The sequence below is a fragment of the Euprymna scolopes genome, chromosome 1, assembly GCF_053919585.1.
Source record: "Euprymna scolopes isolate OS-2025 chromosome 1, ASM5391958v1, whole genome shotgun sequence".
Classification (NCBI taxonomy): domain Eukaryota; kingdom Metazoa; phylum Mollusca; class Cephalopoda; order Sepiida; family Sepiolidae; genus Euprymna; species Euprymna scolopes.
This window is the reverse complement of record NC_136482.1, coordinates 94,381,353-94,404,758: the sequence shown is the minus strand read 5'-3', so window position 1 is coordinate 94,404,758 and position 23,406 is coordinate 94,381,353. Positions and strand designations below refer to the sequence as shown.

General features: G+C 31.1%; 1 protein-coding gene across 6 annotated transcripts in view; it reads right to left on the bottom strand.

The window, feature by feature from the left end:
- LOC145251218 (uncharacterized) overlaps positions 1–23,406 on the bottom strand; it is a 144,983-nt gene that overhangs the window by 49,060 nt on the left and 72,517 nt on the right. For 3 of the 6 annotated variants that reach the window (XM_080111713.1, XM_080111715.1, XM_080111710.1), the window contains exons 7-9: positions 22,638–22,724; positions 20,888–20,960; positions 18,736–18,822 (exon numbers count right to left, since the gene is read on the bottom strand). In XM_080111713.1, coding sequence (XP_079967839.1) covers positions 18,736–18,822; positions 20,888–20,960; positions 22,638–22,724 — 247 coding nt within the window. Of the gene's footprint in view, positions 1–3,632; positions 3,919–12,453; positions 12,485–16,199; positions 16,224–18,735; positions 18,823–20,887; positions 20,961–22,637; positions 22,725–23,406 lie in introns of those variants that run through there. The other 3 variants (XM_080111711.1, XM_080111714.1, XM_080111712.1) reach the window with 3 other exon arrangements.

The window sequence follows — 23,406 nt, the reverse complement described above, 5'->3', positions numbered from 1 at the left end:
TTGCTGGCATAAGTATTCACTTTAATTAGTGTTGGGACAATTGAATGAAAAATCTGGAATCGGAAAAATCGGAACTTTTGTGGGTATTGGAAAAATTTGTGCCGATTTTCAGCTGCCTAAACTGATCCCTTTTTTTGATTATTATTTTTATTTGATTTTGTTTCAAACAAAATCTTCTGATGTTGATAGCAATAATAAAACAATCAATATTTATTGATTTTAACCTATCAGTAAAACTAAAATCTATAAGTCACCCCCAACAACAAGTGTGTTTTTAAGTTTGAGAAAAATATTTGCACTTTTAACATGCGTTTTGTTGGTAATTGCGGGAAATATAACTTTATAGTAAAATATTTAGCGATTTACAAAGAATCAGAATCTGTAATTGTATCAGAATCGGGAATTTAGTATAGTATCAGTGATTGTATCAGAATTGGGAAAAAATATTGGAATCGTCCTATTACTAATAGGAATACATTAACTTTTCCATTCCCAGGAATTAAAAAAAAAAAAAACTTATATAAAAAGGTTACGGTAATGTTTAATCATGTATTAGAAATTTTTAAATGGGGATTGGTTTTGGATTATTTGGATTATTCAAACTACTATTCTCAAATTGGTTGTTATGATGATGTTTCAGCCGATGTAACTTCTGCACATCTCTAGATGAATGCCAAACTTTTGAGTTCAACATCAGCTAAAACATCATGAATATACACAACAAAGATGAAAATAGTAGTCCACATATTTTACTGGAAAAAAAAGGCATAGATGAAAACAAAAAAATTAAAAGCAGGCATTTATTTTATGTTAATTGCTACTTTCTCAATATCAACTGATACTGGTGAATTGTGATTAAATGAGACAAAACTTATGAAAATTAGAATTATAAATTTTGAATGCAAATTTTTTGATGAAGAACTTTTATTACATTTACTCATGAAATACATTCTTCACGTGCCTTCAGGGAAATCTTCAGAGATGCACTGCCTTCATTGCTGGTTTCAGGTTTTGCATTATATCGGGTCAAACAGCAACCCTAACCTAATTCTGAATGTGCAAGGACATCTCCTTGAAAGCTATCAGCTACATGTGCTACTAGTCTCTCCCTCTTAGGGTTCAAAAGAGAGTCACCAACCCAATAGGTCCTGCACTATCAGCTCGGCTTCAACCACTGTCCCATCGATAAAATGTTACATCCCTCTGCCTGTTTTATTTTAATGGTAAGTGCTCCGATGAACTACAAACTTTTGTCCCCCTCGATGTAAATACCCCAACAAACCTAACACGCATCAAAATCCCACCCCTACACAATGGAAATCCCTAAATGTAAGAAAGCCTTCGACTGATAGTTTCTTCCCTAGGACTGCCAGACTTTGGAAAATCTCTTCTGGGTTCCTGCTTCTCTGACTGTACTGACATTCAGAAGTTCAAGTATAATGTAAACAGACATCTTGCTGCTCAACTCCCTACATAGTACCCCTACAAATTATGTGCCAGATAGTAGCTTTCTACATCAAAGTGGCACTGTGCCTTATTTGGGGTGAAATGCAATTAAAAAAAAAAAAAAAAAATTAGAAAAAAAAAATTCATATTCTGACAATCATCAGTCTTTCTTAAAAAAAAAAACAAAAAAAAAACACATCAGCAGATTATCAGCTAATGAGCTTAAGTAAGCATGTAGTGGTGAAGAAGAAGAAGAAAAAAAATTAAAGTTACTTTTGAATTTGTCTTTTGCCCCATTCCCTATTAAATCTTTTTCCAAGACTGATCTTTCTAGTCAAATCCATTTGAATGCAGTTAGCACTTTATTCATTATCTATATATATTAATAGGATAGCGTGTGTGTTATTTATTTTGTGTGTCACGCTTACATCCAAGTGACTGTCGTTTAATTGTTATGGACTTTCATTTCTTGTAATAAATAATTTTACCAAGAATTCTTCATAAGTTTTGGTTTCGGTTATAGCTGATGGCACTCAAGTTTATATATTAGCATTTCAGCCTGGCATTGCCCGGATGTTTGGAAGTGTATGTTGAGCAAAAAAAAAAAAAAAAAGCGGTCAATTTTTTTTAAAACTTTGACCCCTATTATGATCCCTTAATATTTATTGTTTTGGGCTCAAATCAAGTTGTTAAGTTAGATCCATGTCCAAGGAACCTATATCTAAAATTTCAATTATCTATATCCAAAATTGGCGGAGGAGTTTGGTAGAGTTCTCAAAGAACTTTGAACCCTTAACAGCCAAATTTCTGGCCGAAAATTGATTACAAAGATTTTTCCAACTCTAAGTACCGTGTATATCAAATTTCGAGTCTGTAAACTGAAAATTGACAGAGTTATTGTGTAGGGAAATATACACAGACAGACACACAAACACGTTCACTTTATATATATACACACATTTTTTTCATAAGCTTTTGTTTCGGTTACGATTCAAGCTGATGCACCAAAGTCATATGGATATATTTTTTTTTTATTTTGGAAATCACAACTTTATAATATATAAAAAATTGATAGAACATTAACTCTATAATAATATATACGAAATCTGTAAGAATTAAAATATCATATTTAAGCGTACTTTATGACTGGGCTACGCGGGGCATCTCTGCTAGCTTAGATAAATACTTTAGCAGTTTTTGTTAAAACTGCTACAATAATATCAGAGCGTCTTCATTTACGCTGAACATCTACAGAATGCAGACATCAATATATCACATATGAATGAGTCCCCTATGGAATTTCCACGGGTCCCGGTAGTTTCATTTATAGCAAGATTCCTATACCAATTTTTGTAACCTATTCAGATAAAAAATTTGAATGACTATTCTTAAGATATGTTCCTTTAAAACAAGCAGATTATCTTATGTAAAAATGCCATTTCAAACTTATAATCATAGACTAACTCACCAATGGACAGAATATTTTATAAAAAGACTTGAACGACTAAATAAAAACTAAAAGAAAATTTTTTGAGTTATCAGTAACTTGAAAATTTGGTTCAAAATCTAAATTAAAGTTAAAATTATTTCCCTCTTGGTTTTCAAACAATTGCTATTTCAATTGTAATATTTCCAACTAAAACAGTCTTTTTATTTTGGACATTTTAGATTTTCATTTTATCTGTTGCCCATTGTTAATATCTAATTAACTTTATTTTTTTGTTCAAGTTTTAAGATCAATTAATGTCAGAAAAATATACTTTAAGGTTTTAAATTTGGGAGGTTTAGAAAATAAAATTGTCAACCTATACTTAAATAATGAAGAGCTTAAATAAAGAAGAGGTATATATTTTTAAATAGTGATTAAGTTGGTACATGTCACCAGAGAACACTCATCTGGAAATCTATCCCCAAGACTATCAATATGCATTTTCCCTATTATGAACACTTATTTATAATTTTCCTGGCATAAAATATGTAAATAAAAAAGATAGAACGCAAATAAATTTGCCAAATACCAATAAATAATAAAAAAAAATAAATAATAAAATTTACAAATATTACAATATTTGTAAATTTTATTATTTTTTTTTTAAACAACCAAATAATTTTGAAATTACTTACATATAACCAGAAAGAAATATAGACTGCAACATATATATATAAATAAATTAAAAACAAAACAATTTTACTTAAATCTAAAATATTTATTTTGTAAAAAAAATCTAAAATCATTGGGGTAAAAAAGCAGTAACGGTAAGGAAACGGATCTTTTGAAAAATGGTTTTTTGTTGTTTTATCGATGAAAGTGAAGTAATAATGATTGGGGCAAATCTGAATTATATACATCTATAATAAATTATGTCATTTAAACATTAAATCCGGTTGAAAGACAATTCAAATGCTGTTATGTAGCCTGGGTGTTGTCTGAAGTTATACGTCGCCATGATGATTTGGTCTCAAGGAGGAAAACTGAAATCATAAAAACACCAAAAAGTACAAGTCAAAATGTTAATACTAAATAGAGGGGAAAAAAAACTTAAATTATAAATTTGATTCCTATGAATAATAAAAAAAAATTTCTAAACAAAAATTGCGTAGTAATATTTAATTATTAGTTGGATCTTTGCTAAAGCTTTGATATGCAAAATAAAATAAAATAAAAATTGTCATAAAATAGACTAGTATTAATTATTGATCCATTTTATATGAGGTGGAACGATAAAATTGTCGTCCTGAAGAAAACACTACAGCTTTATTTTTAAATTTTTATTGAAAAAAAAAATCAATTCAGGTAACTTATTTATGTAGTAGAGATGACACTAGCTGCCTTCATCCTCAATCACTGCCTTGATACGGGTCTAGAAGTGAGAGCATACCTTTTCCACAAGTGTTGGTGGGAGCTCAGCGAATACTTGGTGGGTGGCGGCGATGAGGCTGGCTTTGGTGTTGTGGGAGATCATGTTGGTGACATTCTCAACATATCACCAAACGAAGTAATCCAGCAGGTTCAGGTTGGGGAAGGAGGGGACTAGTGAGAGAAGGGTACAAAGTTCTTCGGAAGCCAAGCCTGGATCTCTTTGGACGTGTGCCACACCCAGGGTCTGTCAACAGCCACCTGATTGCATCAGGGGATCACCATACTCTTCAGCACATCCAGGTAGACTTTGATGTTGATTTTCAAGCCGACTTCGAAAGTGGCATGATGTGGCCCTCACTTGAAACCACACCAAAGATCATAATCATGGTCCATTTGATGCATGGAGCTGTGCCCTCAAGCGTCGAACCGTCTGGATTTGCATTTTGAGGGTGCTGGCAATGGTCCTGTTGCCATAATTTGGATCGGTAGAGAGCATGAGTTGTACAGCGGCACATCTCTGATCTCACTCGTTGAATATTGTGTCACTTTCAAACATGATAGAAGGCTCCTATCGCTCTTGGGATTTGTACACAATTGGCCAACTAGAAGATGGTCTACAACAAAAAAGGAAAACCAGTTTTCATCAAACGGAAATGGAATCATGTCATCTTTTCTAGGGCAACAATTTTATCGTTTCACCCTGTAGCTGGATAACTTGTAAATGGCAAAAACAATTATTCTTTTGAAGGTAATAAAAAAAAAAAAAAGAGCAAGCTAAAATTAAGAGAAGCCATGTTGCAAGTAGATTTTTGTTAGCAATTAAGAGAATACACAAAATGTTATAAGGATAATTTTTTGAGCAAGTTATAGCAGATCCATTTAGAATAATTACATAATTTTAATGAGAAACGATTTTCTCATTATCAAATTTAGTTTGTCCATTTTCTTTTATAATTACAGAAGTGTTAAAAACTGAAGCATTAAAAATTATATATTACATAGGATAAAAATTATGGAGAAATGCAGAGCTTGATTTTTTTTTTTACATGGAGGTCACCACTAATCAAGGCCCGGAAGCCACTAGGGGATAAGGGTTATTGCATACACAGTAATCAATGGGATAGTATCGTAGTAATTGTTAGTATTGGAAATTTGATAGAGTGTCTTAAGAGGGCGATTCATCAGGAATTTGTTGAAGACTTCCAAGTTGTAGTCAGAGGGGAAACAGGCAAACAGAAGAAAGTTCCACAGGCGTGCACTTCTAAGAAAGAAGCTTTGTTCATGGAATCTACGTTTTGATTTAGGCACAGATAATGAGTGGGGAAAATTACTGACAGTGGTTTCAGCTAGATGAGTGTTTTTCGATTTTTCTTGATTTCAAAAAGTAAACTTTAGTTTTTAATTGGAATGAGAATCAGTAATTTTGATGATTACTTAGTAAAACTAAATCTGCCGTTTTTGATGCAGATCAAATTAATTTGAGATATCACATAATGAGCAAGAACCAAAAAGAGCATCTTTTGTCGTAACATGATCTTTTTAACTTTGATATCTGTTTATTTCACTTAGAAATTAAAAATTTCTATACTGAAAAATCCAATATCAAAAATTTTTCTTAATACAGTCTAATATTTCTTCTTAAAAGTTAAAAAAAATATTTCTGTAAAATCTGTTTGTTTTTTATATTTATGTTAATAAATTTTATTTAAAAAGGCTTGTAAATTGTATTCTTTATACATCTCTAAAGTATACAATATAACAAAATGTGCTTGTAAACAAAACTGTATTTTTTTTTATTAATAAAAATTTTGTAAAAAAAACAAACTATTTTAATAAAAAAAAATTTGCAAATACAAAACTTCATGTTTTCTCCACAATTCAATCAAAATTAAGGAAAAAAAGCAAAGTTGTGACAAAATGTGTTCTTATTCTTCTGTACATAGAACCCTTTGTTTCATTTATTTAATGTGTGTGTAATAAATACTTTACAATTCTTTCCACATCCCCACCACTACAAAAAATAATTAAAAGCAAAAAAAAAAAAAAGAAAGAAAGAAAGAAAAGATAATCAATTCCATAAAAAGTGAGTGGGACATGCAGCAAATTCGTGCACTATTCTTCAAAACCTAAAAACAATTTTAATTTGATTTTATTCAAAGTTTATCGCTTAAAACACACATTTCAGTTGAGGCTAAATTGAATTTTTATGATCCTTGTGCTAGTGTATAGGGTTGTAGACATAGCCATCCCTATAACAGGCTAAGAAATCTAACATTTAGAGACAAATTTTACAATGTGTCCATTTGATCATTCATTCTGGAGTGACCCAAATTCATGGCCCGTTATAGAAATTGATCCAAAATATATTTTAGTTGAGGCTACTTGCTGTGTTTTGATACCAGCAGAGATGTTTTGTTTTTTAATTACTAATACTTCAACCATTGCTCCTAGAAAATTTCATTCTGAAAAGACTCATCATGGTCATTATTGAATACAAATTCTTTATTAACAAATTCCACATAAAAATATGCATTGGCTTTTGTTTATTCAAAGTTCTTAGTTTCTTCATTCATAAGAATTTGTCACTAATTGTCAAATTTATCAATTAACTAATTATGGTTTTTATTATTTCGTATGTAAAATGCATAAAAACGTCAAACTAATTTCGTGGTGGAATTTTTCTTCTGAACATATACAAATCATAATCATGTAAAACAAATTTATGTTTTAAAAAAAGTCTGACACTGAAATATGCATTTTCGTTTGTTTATTCAAAGTTAGTTGTCTCTTCATTTATGAGGATTTTTTTTCATTAATTGTTAAATTTACCAATTAGATCATTGTGATTCTTATTTGGTATGTAAAACACACAAAGCATCAAACTAATCTCACTTCTTTTTTAACTTTATATCAATTATTTTAGAAAATTCAAATCGCCTCAAGTAAAAGACACCAGTCACATAATCGCCATGGCTCTAGCAGATACTAAAGGTTTTGATTGGTCAGAGATTATCACATGTTAGAAGAGTGAAGCATTTTGAAAATAGTCAAATTGGTGAGTGCCAGTTGTGACCTGTGAATGGGCTGAGATATTAAGGTTCAATCCTCAGTAGAGTCATACCAAAGACTCTAAAAATGATACTTGATACCTCCTTGCTAAACACTCGACATTATAAGGTCAGAATCACAGTTAAGTGAGTAAATCCAGAGAAAAGAGTAACACTCTCCCCTACATCTCGGTATAGCAATCAAAAAAAAAAAAAAAGAAAGAAAGAGAAAAAGAAAAAAAAAAAAAAAAAAAAAAAGAGAAAAAGAAAAAAAAAAGGATCCTTCTGGTCACCATCGACTACAGTTGATTTGTGTTTTTAATCTTCATTTACTTAAAATTACAATTATAGCAATATCAAAAAGTTCCAGGTCAATAAGACTGGAATGTGTACACATAGCTCAATCTGGCATGTACATTCAATAAAATTAATTCCAAAAATGTACTTGTTACAAATATGAAAATTGCATAGAACTTGTGCACTAAATATTATTTCATAAAAAATGTAAAATAAAACCTTCAACTCATCTACTTTTAATTAAATATATTGACAAGGAACAAATTCTGTTTCTTTTTTTTTCTACAATTCCTTTAATTGCATAATTTTCTAGTTGCTATGTACCAAAAATTTTCCATTCAAATTTAATCTTGAAAAATTAATTCTGTTATCTTTAAAATTTTCAATTCATTTCCTTGTTATTTATTTAAATACAGTTTATAAATAAAATTTAAAAAATGTAAGCATAACATTTGTTTTTTAAATGTGCATAAAAAAGATTTATTTACTTAAGATATAATGCACCTCTTAATGAATCGTAATAAGTTAATTTGTAAAGCATTAATGCATTTAAAGTAATATAATTTGCAAAGTAAACAAAAGCAATTTTTTGTTGAATAAATTTTAAGCATAAGCACTTATTATTTCAGCAGATTTTATGCGTTCTGAATTTATATGAAATGTTTTTAGGTTGAAAGAAATTAATTGAACAAAATTTTCATAAACATAAAAACATTTGTTTCAGTGATGTATTTTCTTCATTCTAATTTTCACTGTAGTTTATCTTTTGTCTATCTATGTGAATATGTGACTAATAAAAGCCCATAAAAATAAAATTTAACAAATTCAATCAATTTTGACTTGCTACTTTTATAGTTTCAAATGTTCATTACAAAATCCACAAACATCAAGCAAGGTGCAATATTTGTTAATATGAATAGCAATTCAATCAGAAAAGAAAATCAGAAAAAGTAAAATGCATAAATAAGTTGTAATAAAAGGATAACAAAAAGATGAAGAGTTCATATTAAAAAAAAAAGGTTAAAGTTTTAATCATTTGAAGAAAGAGTAGGGGGCAGAATTGGGAGGAGATGAAAAAGTATTGAAGCATGGTTGATTAAAATTAATAAAATGAAAAAATTGTTTAAAAAATGATTCAAAATGTTTGCATGAAACACAAATAGTTTGTATTCTATAAAAACAGATAAACCAAACAATTCATAGGGTTTTAAGCAAATTTCCTGCAACTTTTGTTGCAATCACCCAATTTGTCAAGTTTTGTATTGATTGGAATTTATACTTATCTTGGCAATATAAAAAATAATAAAAATTAAGTTGTCCATATTCAATATACAAAGTGTTTGAGACAAATTTGACACTATTTAGAAAAAAAAAAAAAAAAAAAATCATAAAAAAGTCAATAATCGATGTGATCTTAAAATTCAAAGCACATTTCTTAAAGGACATTTTGCCAAATAAGCTCATCCAAAGTAGTAACCCTGAACATTCATCACAGCTTCCAGGTGGAACGTGAACCTAGAGCAATAATCAACTCATCCTTGATATTGCAGAGGTCTGTCTTTCCTTTCTTAATTATGCCCCACACATAATAATCTATAGTGTTGCAGTCAGATGAGTTGGAAGACCAGATGTTGGTACTGGTGACGTCATGGAAGTCACATCTGGATTTTCTAGTCACATCTGGATTTTTCCCAGAGACATGGAGTTGATTTCTGCTGCCACATATGACTCTTCCACAGCCACCTTCTCCATTCAATGTTTGCCTAATAATGAATAGCAACACAATGTAACCATCTGAACAAAGCCTGAGTTCATTTTCAAAGATGTTAAAACAGTATCATGTGATTTTTTCTGAAAACACCCAAAGACCATTAGTTTGCAGGAATTCAATTTTCATGATTTGTGGAACTTTGTTCAGACTAGTCAAATGTTCTGTACATTGTGCAAATGGTTATGAAAAGAATTACAACATCTCTGGCTTGACTGGTTGTTTGACATTAAAAAAAAACGATCAAATTTGCCTTAAACACCTTATATGTAGTTGTATAAAAGTTAAAATAATATTTAATTCAGTAATAGTAAATAAAGTAATTTAACCTCACCTGCGTTTTTGACAGAGTTAAAAATTGGCTTGCTTTCAAAGAGACATGGCATTTTTTTTCTAAGAAAAGTTAACATTTTTTTTATTAAAAAAAATTACACTAAAATTTAAGTTCATAATATTCCCAAAATTCAGTTAATTTACTTATCAAATCGATTTAAATAAGACAGATTAGTTTCCAATAGATTTTTTGCAAATAGTTTTTAGTAATAAGTCCATATTGTGGTTATTTCATATCGATAATAGTTTTGTTTTTAATCATTTCAAGAAGAGCGACTTATAACTTCAGATCTTGAAAATATGAAGAGATTTGAGAATAGACAAACTCAAAAAGGTATTAGAGATATGGGAATAAGACATGCTTCATCGCTAATGAAATACTTTAAAAAAATTACAAATATAAGAAAAATGATAGAAACAGAGAAATTGAAATTGCAAGAATTAAAATGAGATTCAAGCATAGCAGATCAATTTTATAGATTAGTTAAAATAATTGAAATAAAATATTTCTCCAGATGCAGATATTTTCAAATAAGAAATGGAAATTAAATTACAAATAGTAATTTATCGAATGTAAATCATTGCCTTTTCTTTCACGCTTAGAAGTAATAAAAAAAATATATACTGAAAAATTACTCCATTAAAACTTTTTACAATTGAGGCCAACTATATACATTACTTCAGACAAAGAAAATATAAGTTAATTTAAAAACTATTTTAAGATATTCATTGATAAATATAAATGACTAGAAATTAAAAGAAAAAAATAAAAGAAATTTATCATCTAATTTGTTATTTTTGTTTTGGAAGAAAATCATGATAGATTAATATCCCTTCATCAATACACACGCTAAATTAATAACTATTGCAATAGAAATTTTTAAAAATGCATTATCTTTAAAATGTGCATAATTATGCATAACTAATCTAGGGGCTCTTTCAGTCTTTGACTATGGATACCCATGAAGGAGTGCCTACTACGCATGAAATTTTTGTCGCAGCAGGTGCGCAATCTCCAACCACACCTATCCTGAGCCGACATTGTTAAATACCAGTGGCAAGTGCAGTGTATATACAGAACGACTGGAAACATATGCCGAGATAAGCGGAGAGCACATACAGGGCCTAGAATTCCTAAATGGTTACCTATCTGGTATTAATCAGGCTCAACGTTGCTTAACTTCGGTGATCTGATGAGAACCAGTGTGTCAACGCAATTATGTCGTATACAACTAATCTAAGACAACGTAAATGATGAAAAATAACAATTTATACTATCTATACTATTTTATACTATTTATTAATTTATCAAATGTTCAGAAACAAGGAATATGATGAAAGATGTTTTTTACTTATTCCACAGAATTTCAAAAATTTTGTACAGATTTTTGACTTGTGATTTACTTATAAACCAATTCATTCATTTTGTCTTTGGACTATTTGGATTCATGGACCTTATTTTCAATTTCCTTCTTTTTTTAAATCACTTTTATGAACATTGCAATTTTCAAAGTTTTTCATTTTTATCCTTAGTAGCAATTCTATTTTTATTTTGCTAATTATTTCCTCCAAAGAAAAGTCTAATTTTTGAAACTCTATGAAATAAGGAAAAACAACCTTTCATTTATATTCCTTGTTTTTGAACATTCAATGAATTAATGATATAAAATTTTTTTTTTCATAATTTTATTTTGTGTTATATTAATGCTGTATTTATAATACCGCATATCCTTTAATTTATTATTATAGGATCTAACATTACATATATTATTAAAATATATATGGCAGAATTTTCTGCATTTCCTTCTAGTGAGGATTTATTAGATCATTGCATGTAATTGATGTTACCACATATTTTTATATATTCATGTGGTGTTGAATTTGCTAGTAAGTCGATCAAATTTTCAGCAGCCAATGGTTGTGCATTTATCAGGTGATTTGTAACTCATATATTTCTTTGTTTATTTTTGGAGGGAGTTGTAAAAGCATATGCTAACATCAATTCCATGCAATAGCCTGACAATCCTCACGAAAATGATGCGAAAAATTCTGTATAACTTAATTGCCATATATATTTTTATAACTTACTACCTAGCTCTACTCACATATTGAGCATTGATGAAGTAAATACCGAAAATTGATACATAAAATATTATATTCTCTTACAAAATTTTATATACATACATAAACTAATAATAATATATGATCTTCACTGAGGGTATGTAATTACTCAGTGATTCTCAGTAAGGATCAACTGATTTATTTTTTGAGTTAAGATCAGTTAATACCAGTGATGACAGAACCATTTAAAACCTTTTTTTTTTTTTTTTTTTTTTTGAAGAGGTCTATATCCTCCATATGAGGCTAATGAACATTTTAAACATGTTTATGTGCTGGTTCTTTGAAGTAGTTGAGGATCAATTTATGAAACCCGAATCTTAATCATATAAAAGGTAAATAAAAGTTTTTTTTTACAAAATAAAAGATAGGCATATTTTGGGTAAATAAATTTAAAGACATTAACAATTAAAACTTTTGTATTAAAAAAAAAAAAAAAATTGTGATCTGTAAACTGGCGTTAACATTCCACAAAGTATACATTGCAGTTAAGAAGTTTTTTTTGTTTGCTTGTTTTTTATAGAAAGCAAAAAAGCAATCTGTAGATCGTTAATTATGTTGTCAGTTAAAAATAATTTTAATACCTCAATCATCTTCTTCTGTTTGCATCTTGAACTTTGTTTTTTAAAGAAATATTTTAAAAAATTAAAATATGAAAACTTTGTCTGAAATATCAAAATATATACTAACAGTCGTAAACAAAAATAAAATTATTACTAACCAAAAGGAGGAGCAAAGAAAAAATAAAATCATGCAAGGAAGAGAGATCTGGCCCCAAATCAAAGATGGACAAATATGAATCATGAGAATCCATCAAGGTAACAATACTTACAAAGTCAGGTCAAAGGTCATAATGCCTATGAAAAACATTATTGAAACCGGACTACATCTGAAAGAACCTATTTTGCATTTCACCAACCTTGTGTCAGATTTTCTTTATGGGATCTGTTTTAAGAGTCTTCTTTGAATTGAATCAATGAATAAAAATATTTATTCCAAGTAAGAATTGTATATGACTGTGCTGGTAGTCAATATATCATCGCCATCACTATTCTTATTAATGCTGAATAGAAATACACATTTAAGATAAAAATATGAATATAGAAATTCATGATTTTAAGAGAGGTAAAACTAATTCATATAATAAAAGAAAAATATTACTTTATGCGTAAATTATTGGAACTGAATTAGAGTTAAAAGCTAACTATTCTAATAGTCATTATCATAAGTGCTTCAATACATCCCGAAGTCCATATTAGGCAGTATCCAAGGTATCCTTCAGGTTCACATTGGAGCATGCTTTGCTTAGAAGACAGTAATAGTTTGCATGTTAGCATCGCAGGGACACAGAGAGCGTCCTGTACATAGGCCCACTTGTGCAGATTGTCCTGTGTTTTGGTAACCTTTGCTCAGGCCCAGTAGAGTGTTATCCACTATTTCTGAAAGAGTTCCGAGTCTGCCGGGATGTCTTCTTTCGTGGCCAAAAGAATCTCATTGTTGTTGCTTTTGGTCTATTTATTCCATCAATGCAGGCAGGACACTGGTGTTGTTCGTCCAAAACCTGCGATAGTGGCAAAGCTCTTGTGAGATGGTAGTCACTGCGGCACTTCTTCACGTCAAAATAGGGGACAACAGTTGTTGCTCTGCTTGTCATGCTCTGCTTTTGCTATTGCCTCTCAACAAATCTGTGGCAGACCAATTCCGGACATGCTGTAGACAGATGGCAGGTTCGTTGATTTCAGGCTGTCAGTAATTGTCTTGCATGCTTTGTTGAGCTCGATGTCGAACTTTACAGCAAGAGCGGAACAAGCCATGATGATGACCCTGACCCTAACCCTAACCCGACTGGTACAGTATTCTAATAGTGATCTTGATTTTTTTTTTTTAGATAATCAACATCTGCAGTATTTTACAAGACTAGTAAATATTTGTGTGGTGATCACATTTGAGGAAAGTCGAAATCAATGTTTCCATGACCAGAATTGAAATGTGTAGATCACATTATTACGAAAGGATCAATGCATGAAATCATTTTTAAAATTTAAAATTTAATGTGTCCAGTAGCCCCCACCCCCCACCAAAAAGCAAAATAAAGAAAAACTTATCTAAATAATCTAAATAAGAAAATATAATTCTATAGCTAAATGAGGAATATAATCTGAAGGAGCAGGGGAGATAACTTCAAATAATTCAAACTTGCGAGACTTAAGAAAGCCATTCTTAAGATGGGGGAGAGCTGGCGATTGGCAAACTCAAATTCGCTTAAAAATTATTTTTTTTATAAAAAAAAGTACTAGATCAATTTATGTGATTTTTGGTGTATGATATTTATTATACAGATTTTTCTTTTAGATAAGTACCAAGAATTGAAAAAACATGATGCAAGCTTTTCAGGCCAATTATAATACCTCCTGCATGAAATAAGATTTAGTTATAACTATTATTTTAAGCCTCTAAAAACGTAAGGCCTACATTTACTGCTCATAACAAAGCATATTTCGATTAATTTAATATATTTTAAATGAAATAAAAATGAATATAAAATAATATAAATATAAATAATAGTGTAAATAAAAAAGATATAAACAATTAAGAGAGAGGAAGTTATTAGTATGATAGAGCTATCCAAACTCTATGAAAATAGAGCAATTTTGCAAATAAACACTTTTTCTTGCCTAACACAAGAAAGACATTTTTAATAAAATAATATAAAAGGCAAAAATGGGTGCGTGCGCTCGTGTATATCCGCGAAAGCCTTTTTTTTTTTTTGTCGGGCTTCTCAACAAGGTTACATTTATGGAGAAGTTTTCTTATACTTCCTAGATCGTAATATCTCCGATTTGTAGACGGACATCGTCTCTATCTTATGTGATAGAGTTTTAAAAAACTCTCTGGTGTCAAGTGTTTGCCTTTTTCATATAAAAGTGACACTAATCAAATGCAAAAACGCAAACACCTGATATATATAAGAAAAAAAAAAAGTTTGGGTAGGTAGGTAGGCTCGAACCTGGAACCTTGAGGCGAAGGTGGAAAAGAAAGTGTGAAAAACCTGATATCTACTCACTCGGCTAGGACGGGACAGGAAGTGAAAAGTGCTTGAATTTAACGATTAAAAACTTAAATGACAGGTGCGTGAATTTAATGAGGTCAAACATCATGCCATAGCAGAATGAAATCCCGCACTTAACTTTTGCTGTGAGGCAGTTTTTTGGTTTTGTTTCCCCAAGATGTTGGGTTGGGGGGAAAACCAGCTCCCCATAAAAAGGGGAGTGTCCAGATGAATAGCAATTGTCTGATATAAGGGGTTTGCCCCACATTAATCAAAGCTGATTGCTTTCTGGATGTTCCCGGGGCCAAAAGCTGGGAAAGACGCCTTTGCTCCAGATTAGTTTCGCTTTTATATGAAAAAGCCGAACAAAGCTGAAATAGCAAGAATTTTGTAAAAGTCGATGTAAATAAATCTAGACGTGACGTGCATTCACAAATCGTAGATATTACAATCTAGACGGTATATAAAAAGTTCCCAAAAAATAGTAACCCTCCCTGCGAACCCTGGTGAAAAAAAGCCTTTCTTGGACATACAAAAATGAGCGCGTCACTTTTGCCTTTTATATATATATATATATATATATATATATATATATATATATATATATATATATACTAGTGGGAGTACTCGGTGTTGCCCAGGTGTGTTGCAGTGGTGGAGTAAGGGTGGGAATAAAAAGCAGCCCGGTAGGGTGGGGAGAAGGAGAAATAACAGGGTGGAGAGAGGTGTAAAAAAACAAAAAAAAACTGGTAGTATACTGGAAACCCGTAACGCGAAGGAGGAAAAGAAGGTGAAAATAAAAAAAACGTAACGCGTTAGCCAATGTCGCCATCGCGCAAGTGGAAGTTACGTGCGTCAAATTTAATAATAGTCAATCAGATGTACGATGATTTAAATACTTTGCCGCTTTTCAAACAGTTTCGCTTTATATAAAAAAGCCAAACAAACACCCAAGACAACGCCATGGTGGGAATTTTGTTTAACTCGATAAAAAAAAAAAAAAGGAAAGAAAGGATGTCTGTTTGCGAATGCAAGATATTATGATCTGGGAAGTATAAAAAAACTTCCACGGAATCTAACCGATGCGAGAAGCCTTTGTCGGATATACACAAATGCCCATTTTGCCTTTTATATATTAGACTAGCATGGGTGCTCGGCATTGCCGGTGTGTTTGTCGGTGTAACAGAAACAAAAAAAGATTTGGTAGGGAGGTAGGCCCAAACCTGAAGCTTTGAGGCGAAGTTGGTGGAAAAGAAAATGTGAAAAGACCTGACATCTTACCGCTCGGCCAGATCAGGAGAGGAACTGAAAAGTGTTTTAATTTAACGATTAAAAACTTAAGTGACAGGTGCGTGAATTTAATGAAGTCAAACATCATGCGACGTAACTTTGGCGCTTCAAGCCAGTTTCTGCGTATTTGTCTATTTCCCCCCGGCAAGATCTTGGGGAAAACAGCTCTCTTAAAAAAAGGGAGTATCCAAATGAATAGCAATTGTCTGATATAGCGTTTTTTTGTTTTTAACCCCCGCATTGATCAAAGCTGATTGCTTTTCTGGACGTCCCTAGGATTCGTGCCAGGGAGAGTCGTTTGCTACGGATTCAGTTTTGCTTTTATACTGAAAAGCGAAACTAACATGCGGCGAGTGAAATTAATCGCGAAAATAGCATGTAAAAGTCGCCGAAATTAAAGATACATGCAACCTCATTTCGGGAATCATAGATATTATAATCTAGACAGTATATAAAAAGTTCTAAGAATGAGTGACCACCCTGAGCGCCCCCCCCCACCACCAGAAAAGGCCTTTGGCGGACATACAAAAGAAAATGCACACACACAAACACACACGCACACATTTTCGCTTTTATATATTAGATAACATTTTGATTTATCAATTCTTTTAAAGAAGGTTTGAAATATTAAAAATCAAAAAGTTTTAACTTCTCATAAGAAATTTCCTGAAAAGCAGTTCCAATAGGATTTAGACAAATCATTAATTATCACATAAACATCAAACAATTTTTTTTCTAAACTTTCATGGTTCACTGTACAATTTCCTCCTTATAACAATGGATCAAAGATTTTGTTGGGAAAATATTTTTTTTTTTTAATGATCAGTAAAAATAACAGAATTGTATTATGCAAAAGTTCACACGTTATCAAATAGTACTATAAATAGAAATCCAATTGAAAGGAGATATTATAAATCAAATAAATTCATAGAATCAGTAACATAAGCTTCCTAAATTTTGACTGGAAAGATATGCTCTCAAATAACAATGAGATGAATGTATAATTTTAATTTTAACATAAATCTTGACTAGAAATCCGACATTCAAGGATAGTTAATCATTCAAACACCATCGTGTTTGAATATATGGTTAAGTGGCAGTTTTAGTCATTTGGAACTGCATTAAAGCTTTACCACTCACTCATTTTTCAACCAAATTTCAAACAATTATTGAAGTTTAGAGATCACCTTCTCAGCTATATTGTGAAAAAAAATTTTCAATTTTCGTTCAATAAAACAAAAGTTATGAATTTACTGGTGTTCAAAATCGTAAAAAAAAAACAAAAAAACTTAAGGTGAGCAATGTTTTTTATAACTGGTTTCCATAGCAACCATGTTGCTTCAGCGACTAGTGTTCCTACTAATTCACCGCTCTCACGAAAAAAGAAGTTAAGATGTGTATGTTATGTTTACGGGGGGCAAAAAGATAAGACTGAAATTAAACAAAGAACAAGTTAATTTACTAGAAGCCTGGAAAAATCATGAATTACAATAGAAAAACACACGCATGAAAAGCAATATAGTTACTTTAAACATGGAAAAGAAAAGAACAAGATATTCAAGTAAAAAAAATAATAAATTTATAGCTTGAAATATTGCAGCATTAAGAATTTTTTTTTAATTCAATTCAACATTATATAATCAATTTTTAATGCTACAATATTTTAACTTATAAATTTATTATATTTTTTACTAGAATATCTTGTCCTTTTCTTTTCCATGTTTAAGCTTAACAATATTACTTTTCATGCTCGCATTTTTCTATTGTAATTAATAGGGCTGTGACAACAGCATATTCTTTTCATTGTTTTGACTCTGGAGTATATATCTGTTAATATCTTATGTTTTTATATAGACTGATCTGGTTCTCAGTTGATGTAATGTGTTTTACTGTGTTGGATATATACTCGAGAGTTAAAACAATGAAAAGAATATTCTTTGTCACAGCCCTATTAATTACTAATACTCTTTCATCATCCAAAACCAGTTTTTTTTTTTTTTTGTTTCAACATAAAAATAGTTTTCTAATATATTAAATCAGAATTTAAAATGTTTTTTTTTTTTAATTTAATAAGAAAAATTTTAGATAATGAAAAAGTTGTTAGTAAAAAGAGTAATTTTGAGGTTTAAAAGATATGGTAAATAAATAACAAAAATAAGTAAATGTAATATTTTCTCACATAATTTTGAATAAAAATACAAAGCTATTTCATCTCAACGAATTGGGATTAAATTTTTAAATCATATCAACAAATTAATAAGAAATTACAAACAAAAATGTGATTTTCTTGAAATTATTAATATTACTAATAATTCTTGTACAATTTGAAATGTTTATTTGTACCCAACACTGCACTAAACTAATGTGATAATTACTAAAATCTTCCATTGGAATTAACGCCTGTGGTTCCTTTAAAAAATTTCAATCCTTTATAGCAAACAAGTTTTGGATATTATTTTCAATTTCAGGCAAAAAAGGCTTCAATTTATTGTAAAAAAAAAAAAGGACAGAATTGATAGGGACTTACCTCGTTCCTTGAGGCCTTTGCCAAAGTTATGATAAACAAAATAAAGTTCAACCATGAGAAATAACCAAACGATCATTGCTACTGCAGCTAGAACAAAAATAAATAGATATCACTGAATAAATATATATAAATATAGACAATTTATTTTGTCAATTTTAACTAATTTACTGTTGCAGCAAACTAATGAAACACTGCCACTAAAAGCTTTTTTTTCTTAAATATTTTTATTGCCTCACAGCACTGCAAATTAGATTTATTTTAAACTAAACAAGAAAGTAGTCAACCATCTCAGCAAAAATAACCTTCTTAGTGACATGCAATATGGCTTCTGTTCTGCTAGATCTACAGCAGACGTGCTTACAGTTATATCTCATAGGATTGGCGAATCCCTCGATGGAGGCTTCCTCTCTAGGACAATCGCTCTTGACATATCAAAGGCCTTTGATAAGGTATGGCATAAAGGCCTACTTTACAAAATCTCCAGTCATGGTATAGCTGGAAATGTCTTCTCAACTATTAAATCATTTCTCTCTGATAGGTTCTTAATAGTAGTGGTTGATGGGCAGAAATCAGAAGCTCTCAGTATTAATGCTGGAGTCCCTCAGGGGGCCCATCCTTGGTCCAACTCTCTTCCTAATCTACATCAATGATCTTCCAGACCACATCCTTAATTCATTCGTAGACATTTATGCTGATGACACTACCATCTATGGAAGCACTTCTAAGACTATAAACGACCAAGTTCCCTCTGACTCTCTCTCCTCTGATCTTGAGCACGTGGTACAATGGGGAAAGAAGTGGCTGGTTACTTTTAATGCATCTAAAATCAAGCTTCTATCTTTACATCATCAACGCTCTGCTGCCCAGCTGCCATCAATTGAAATGAATGGCTCTCATCTTGGGGAGGCTTCATGTTTTGACAAGCTTCTGGGCTTGATCTTTACTCCCAATCTGAAATGGAACACGTATATCAAATCCATTGCCAAAGTCGCTGGAAAGATGGTGGGATCCTTCTACCGCTCCAGTAGATATCTCACTCCTGATGCAATTCTCTACCTATATAAAAGCCAGGTTCGGCTAACGATGGAGTACTGTTGCCACATCTGGGCAGGAGCTGCTAGACGCAGCTTATCCTGTCTTGACAGAGTTCAAAATAGACTTCGTGGCTTGGTGGGGGATGCCCTTTTCTCTTCTCTGCAACCCCTTTCCCACAGAAGAGACGTAGTGAGCCTGTCCCTGCTTTATCGTTATTTTCATGGCAGTGCTCATCTGAACTTCGATCTCTGGTTCTCCCCTCGCCAGACTTTCACAAAAAACACTCATCTTGCCAGAACTACTGTCAACAATTACCCACACTCTTTATCCGTGCCTACACCTAAACGTAGATTCCATGAGCAGGGCTTCTTTCTTAGAACTGCTCGCCTGTGGAACTCTATTCCGTTTGCCTGCTTTCCAGCTGACTACACTCTGATTGTCTTCAAGTCCAACGTATACAAGTGCTTATTGAACCGTCCCCTAAGTAATCCAAGTTACAAAATTCCCACTAATGTTTACTATGCTAAAATCACAATGACTAATTTATCCCTATTTAACCCTTATCCTCGAGTGGCCTCTGGGCCTTGATAAGCGATGACGACTCCCCCCCTTTCTCCGATTTCTAATAGAAATTTAAATTTAATTTTTTTTGTTTTTTTACTTACATTTTCTGAAATCATTTTTTAATACTTTCACTCATAGATTACAATAAATGATAAATATTTTATTGGGGAGAATCATTAAAGCAAATACTTTTAAATTGTATTCAAATAATATTTTCATAAAACTGTTGAATATTGTTGATGCTTAACATCCTACAATGAATGGCAATGATAATGATTTTTCATTACTCGTTAATTTACTCAACAGTGATGAAGTTGAAATCATGCCTCCAGTATCGGTTGAGAATGCCAGGATCAGAATCAAGATCCTAATTAAGCTTTACCTCATTTTACAGAGGTGGCCATTGAGTGTGGGGATTATAATATGGAGTTCAGTGCTGGGTGCAGGAGGGCATTCATTCCTGGGCAACTCCAGATATTCTTACTAGTCATAAATAACAAAATAAATAAAATATCAATAAAAGACAATAAAAAAAAGATGCTTAAATACATACCAGCTGTTAACAGTGTATACGTCATATATTGGCTCGGCTTAATCGGTGATGGTAATAATAATGCTTGGTAGAGCTAAAGAAGAGATTAGGAGGAAAGGAAAAACAAAATGGAAGATTACATATAATTGTGATAAGGAAAAACCTCTTTTAATTCTTACAGATTTCATAAAATATATTTTAGACTCTTAAGTAGGAGGGCCCCCCCAACACTCTAAAATAAAAACTTCCTTGGTATTTTCTTGTAGCCTAAAATTCTATGGTCCATGAATCAAAGGTTAAACTAATTCTCACTATAACAGTAACACTTATTTTGCTTTAAACAAAACATAAAAAGGACCGAGCTGATATCTCTCCTGGTCTTCCAAGTAGTTGATTGATTTGTGGAACCCCGGTACCATATTATAAAATTATGATTGTATAGTATGTAAATAAAATATGTATCACACTCTCGTTCTACAATTGAGCACTCTGGTTAAGTTTTTCTACCAACACAAAGTAATTATATGTAAGACTTGTACTGGTTGTTGGTGCACACCTAAAAATGTCACTTGGAATAGAACAGATATTATCTTCCTGAATTTTTTAGATGAGCATTGATAACTTATACAATTTGGACTATTCAGACTTCTTAACATTCAGCAGATTCAACCTCAAACCTTCTTTGGGTCTATCTTGTCAAACTTGCTAACTTTCACTGGATAATATATAAACTTCAACTCTCACCGTCTATATAAATGTAAAGAAAGGAATTATCCATTGCCTCAAAACTAGGCAAAAGTTGCTGACACCTGACTATCATTTTTACAACATCCAGAAAATGAAAAAACAAAATGTTTTACAATATCAGTTCTTAAAATAACAGCAATACATATCATGAGGAGATGGATAGTTTAAGATAAACCCTCCACCAAAATACTACCCAGCAAGCATGGCATCAACTCCAAAAGCATCTTGTGCAAGTCAAACTTCCTATGCAAAAAATCATGACTAGGAACAGTGTATTAGATTCTATGTAAATATGGAAAAATATCCAAAGGTGAGACATGCCGCCCACTAAAAGTAAGGTTCAAAGTACATAAAAAAAACTGTAATACATGGAGATATTGAGAAGTCTCGTATGGTTGACCATATATGGAGGAAAAAGAGAAACCATCTACCCTTATGAGATAAAGTAAAAATTATAGACAGAGAAAAATGGTGGAGAGTAAGACGATTCAAAGACGCAATGCAATATGCTGGATGATTATCCAATACTGAGCAGATTTAGTATAGAACTTAACACAATATGGGAACCATTAGTTCTAATGATAAAGTTACAATCAAAAAAATGTGTGCATATATACAGTGCCACCAAAAAGTCTGCACTTGTCATTTTTTCAAAAACTGCAAATTTAAGCTAAATTGAATGTAACTGTTTAAACAACCTATACCTCATTTGATTCGCCTTTTATTCCTCTATAATTTTACCTGTTCATATTTGACTTTTAATTGAAGTATCCTAGTGTTCACATCAATTTAAAAAATTAGCTTCAAATCGAGAAGGCAAAAAGAAACTCATGGGGACATCAAAGTGATGCAATATTGTTCTATTTGAGAAATTAATTGTTAAGATTGTAATTATGACTCCTCATATGATACAGTTAGTTTATATATAAATAGCATTATAATTTTGAGCTGAATATTGAAGAAAGAAAACGCTTTTAATTTTTTGTTACTTATTAGAAATTATAGAAATCAAAATGATCCTTACTTGAACAATTTTGAATAAATAAAATCCTGGTTTTACAAGTCCTAAAACTAGAAATGCAACTGCTCCACTTGCTATTTCCTTTCGCATCTGAAACAAAACAATTATTATTAAATAATAAAGAAATAAATAATAATAATAATGATGACCGATGTCGCATATACATATGCAGTATATAAAAAAAATATAGTACATCTATTGTGTAAAGTTGAATTAACTTTAAACAGGACAGTTTGACTTTATCATTAGTGCAAGGAATGAGTCCAACTTTCACATTTATTTCGTTTATATATATATATATATATATATATATATATATATATATATATATATATAATTCAAATAAGGGGGTAGTCACCAACGTGTATTTTTTAACATTATTTTATTATTCCGTGTCTTGGTTTTTCATTAAGAATTATGTTTGGATCATTGTAATAATGTTTTTAAATCATTGAAATCGTTTTTATGCGTTTCAGATGTTCTGTGAAGCGTCCTCATCAGAAATTATTTTCAAATGTGTTGGAGATGTAAAAATGGCATTTTTGTAGTTCATTTGAAATGTTTCCAAGGGGTGGAGGCGTGTAAGTGTCTATATATATATATATATATATATATATATATATATATATATATATATATATATATATAATCGGTTTTTAATGATCATTAAATTTGATATAGAATATCTTCTAAGAGATTGGACAATTAGCATTCCCTTAGATCCGGATGCTTGCCCATATTTTTTGGACATAAACGAATATATATTATTTAT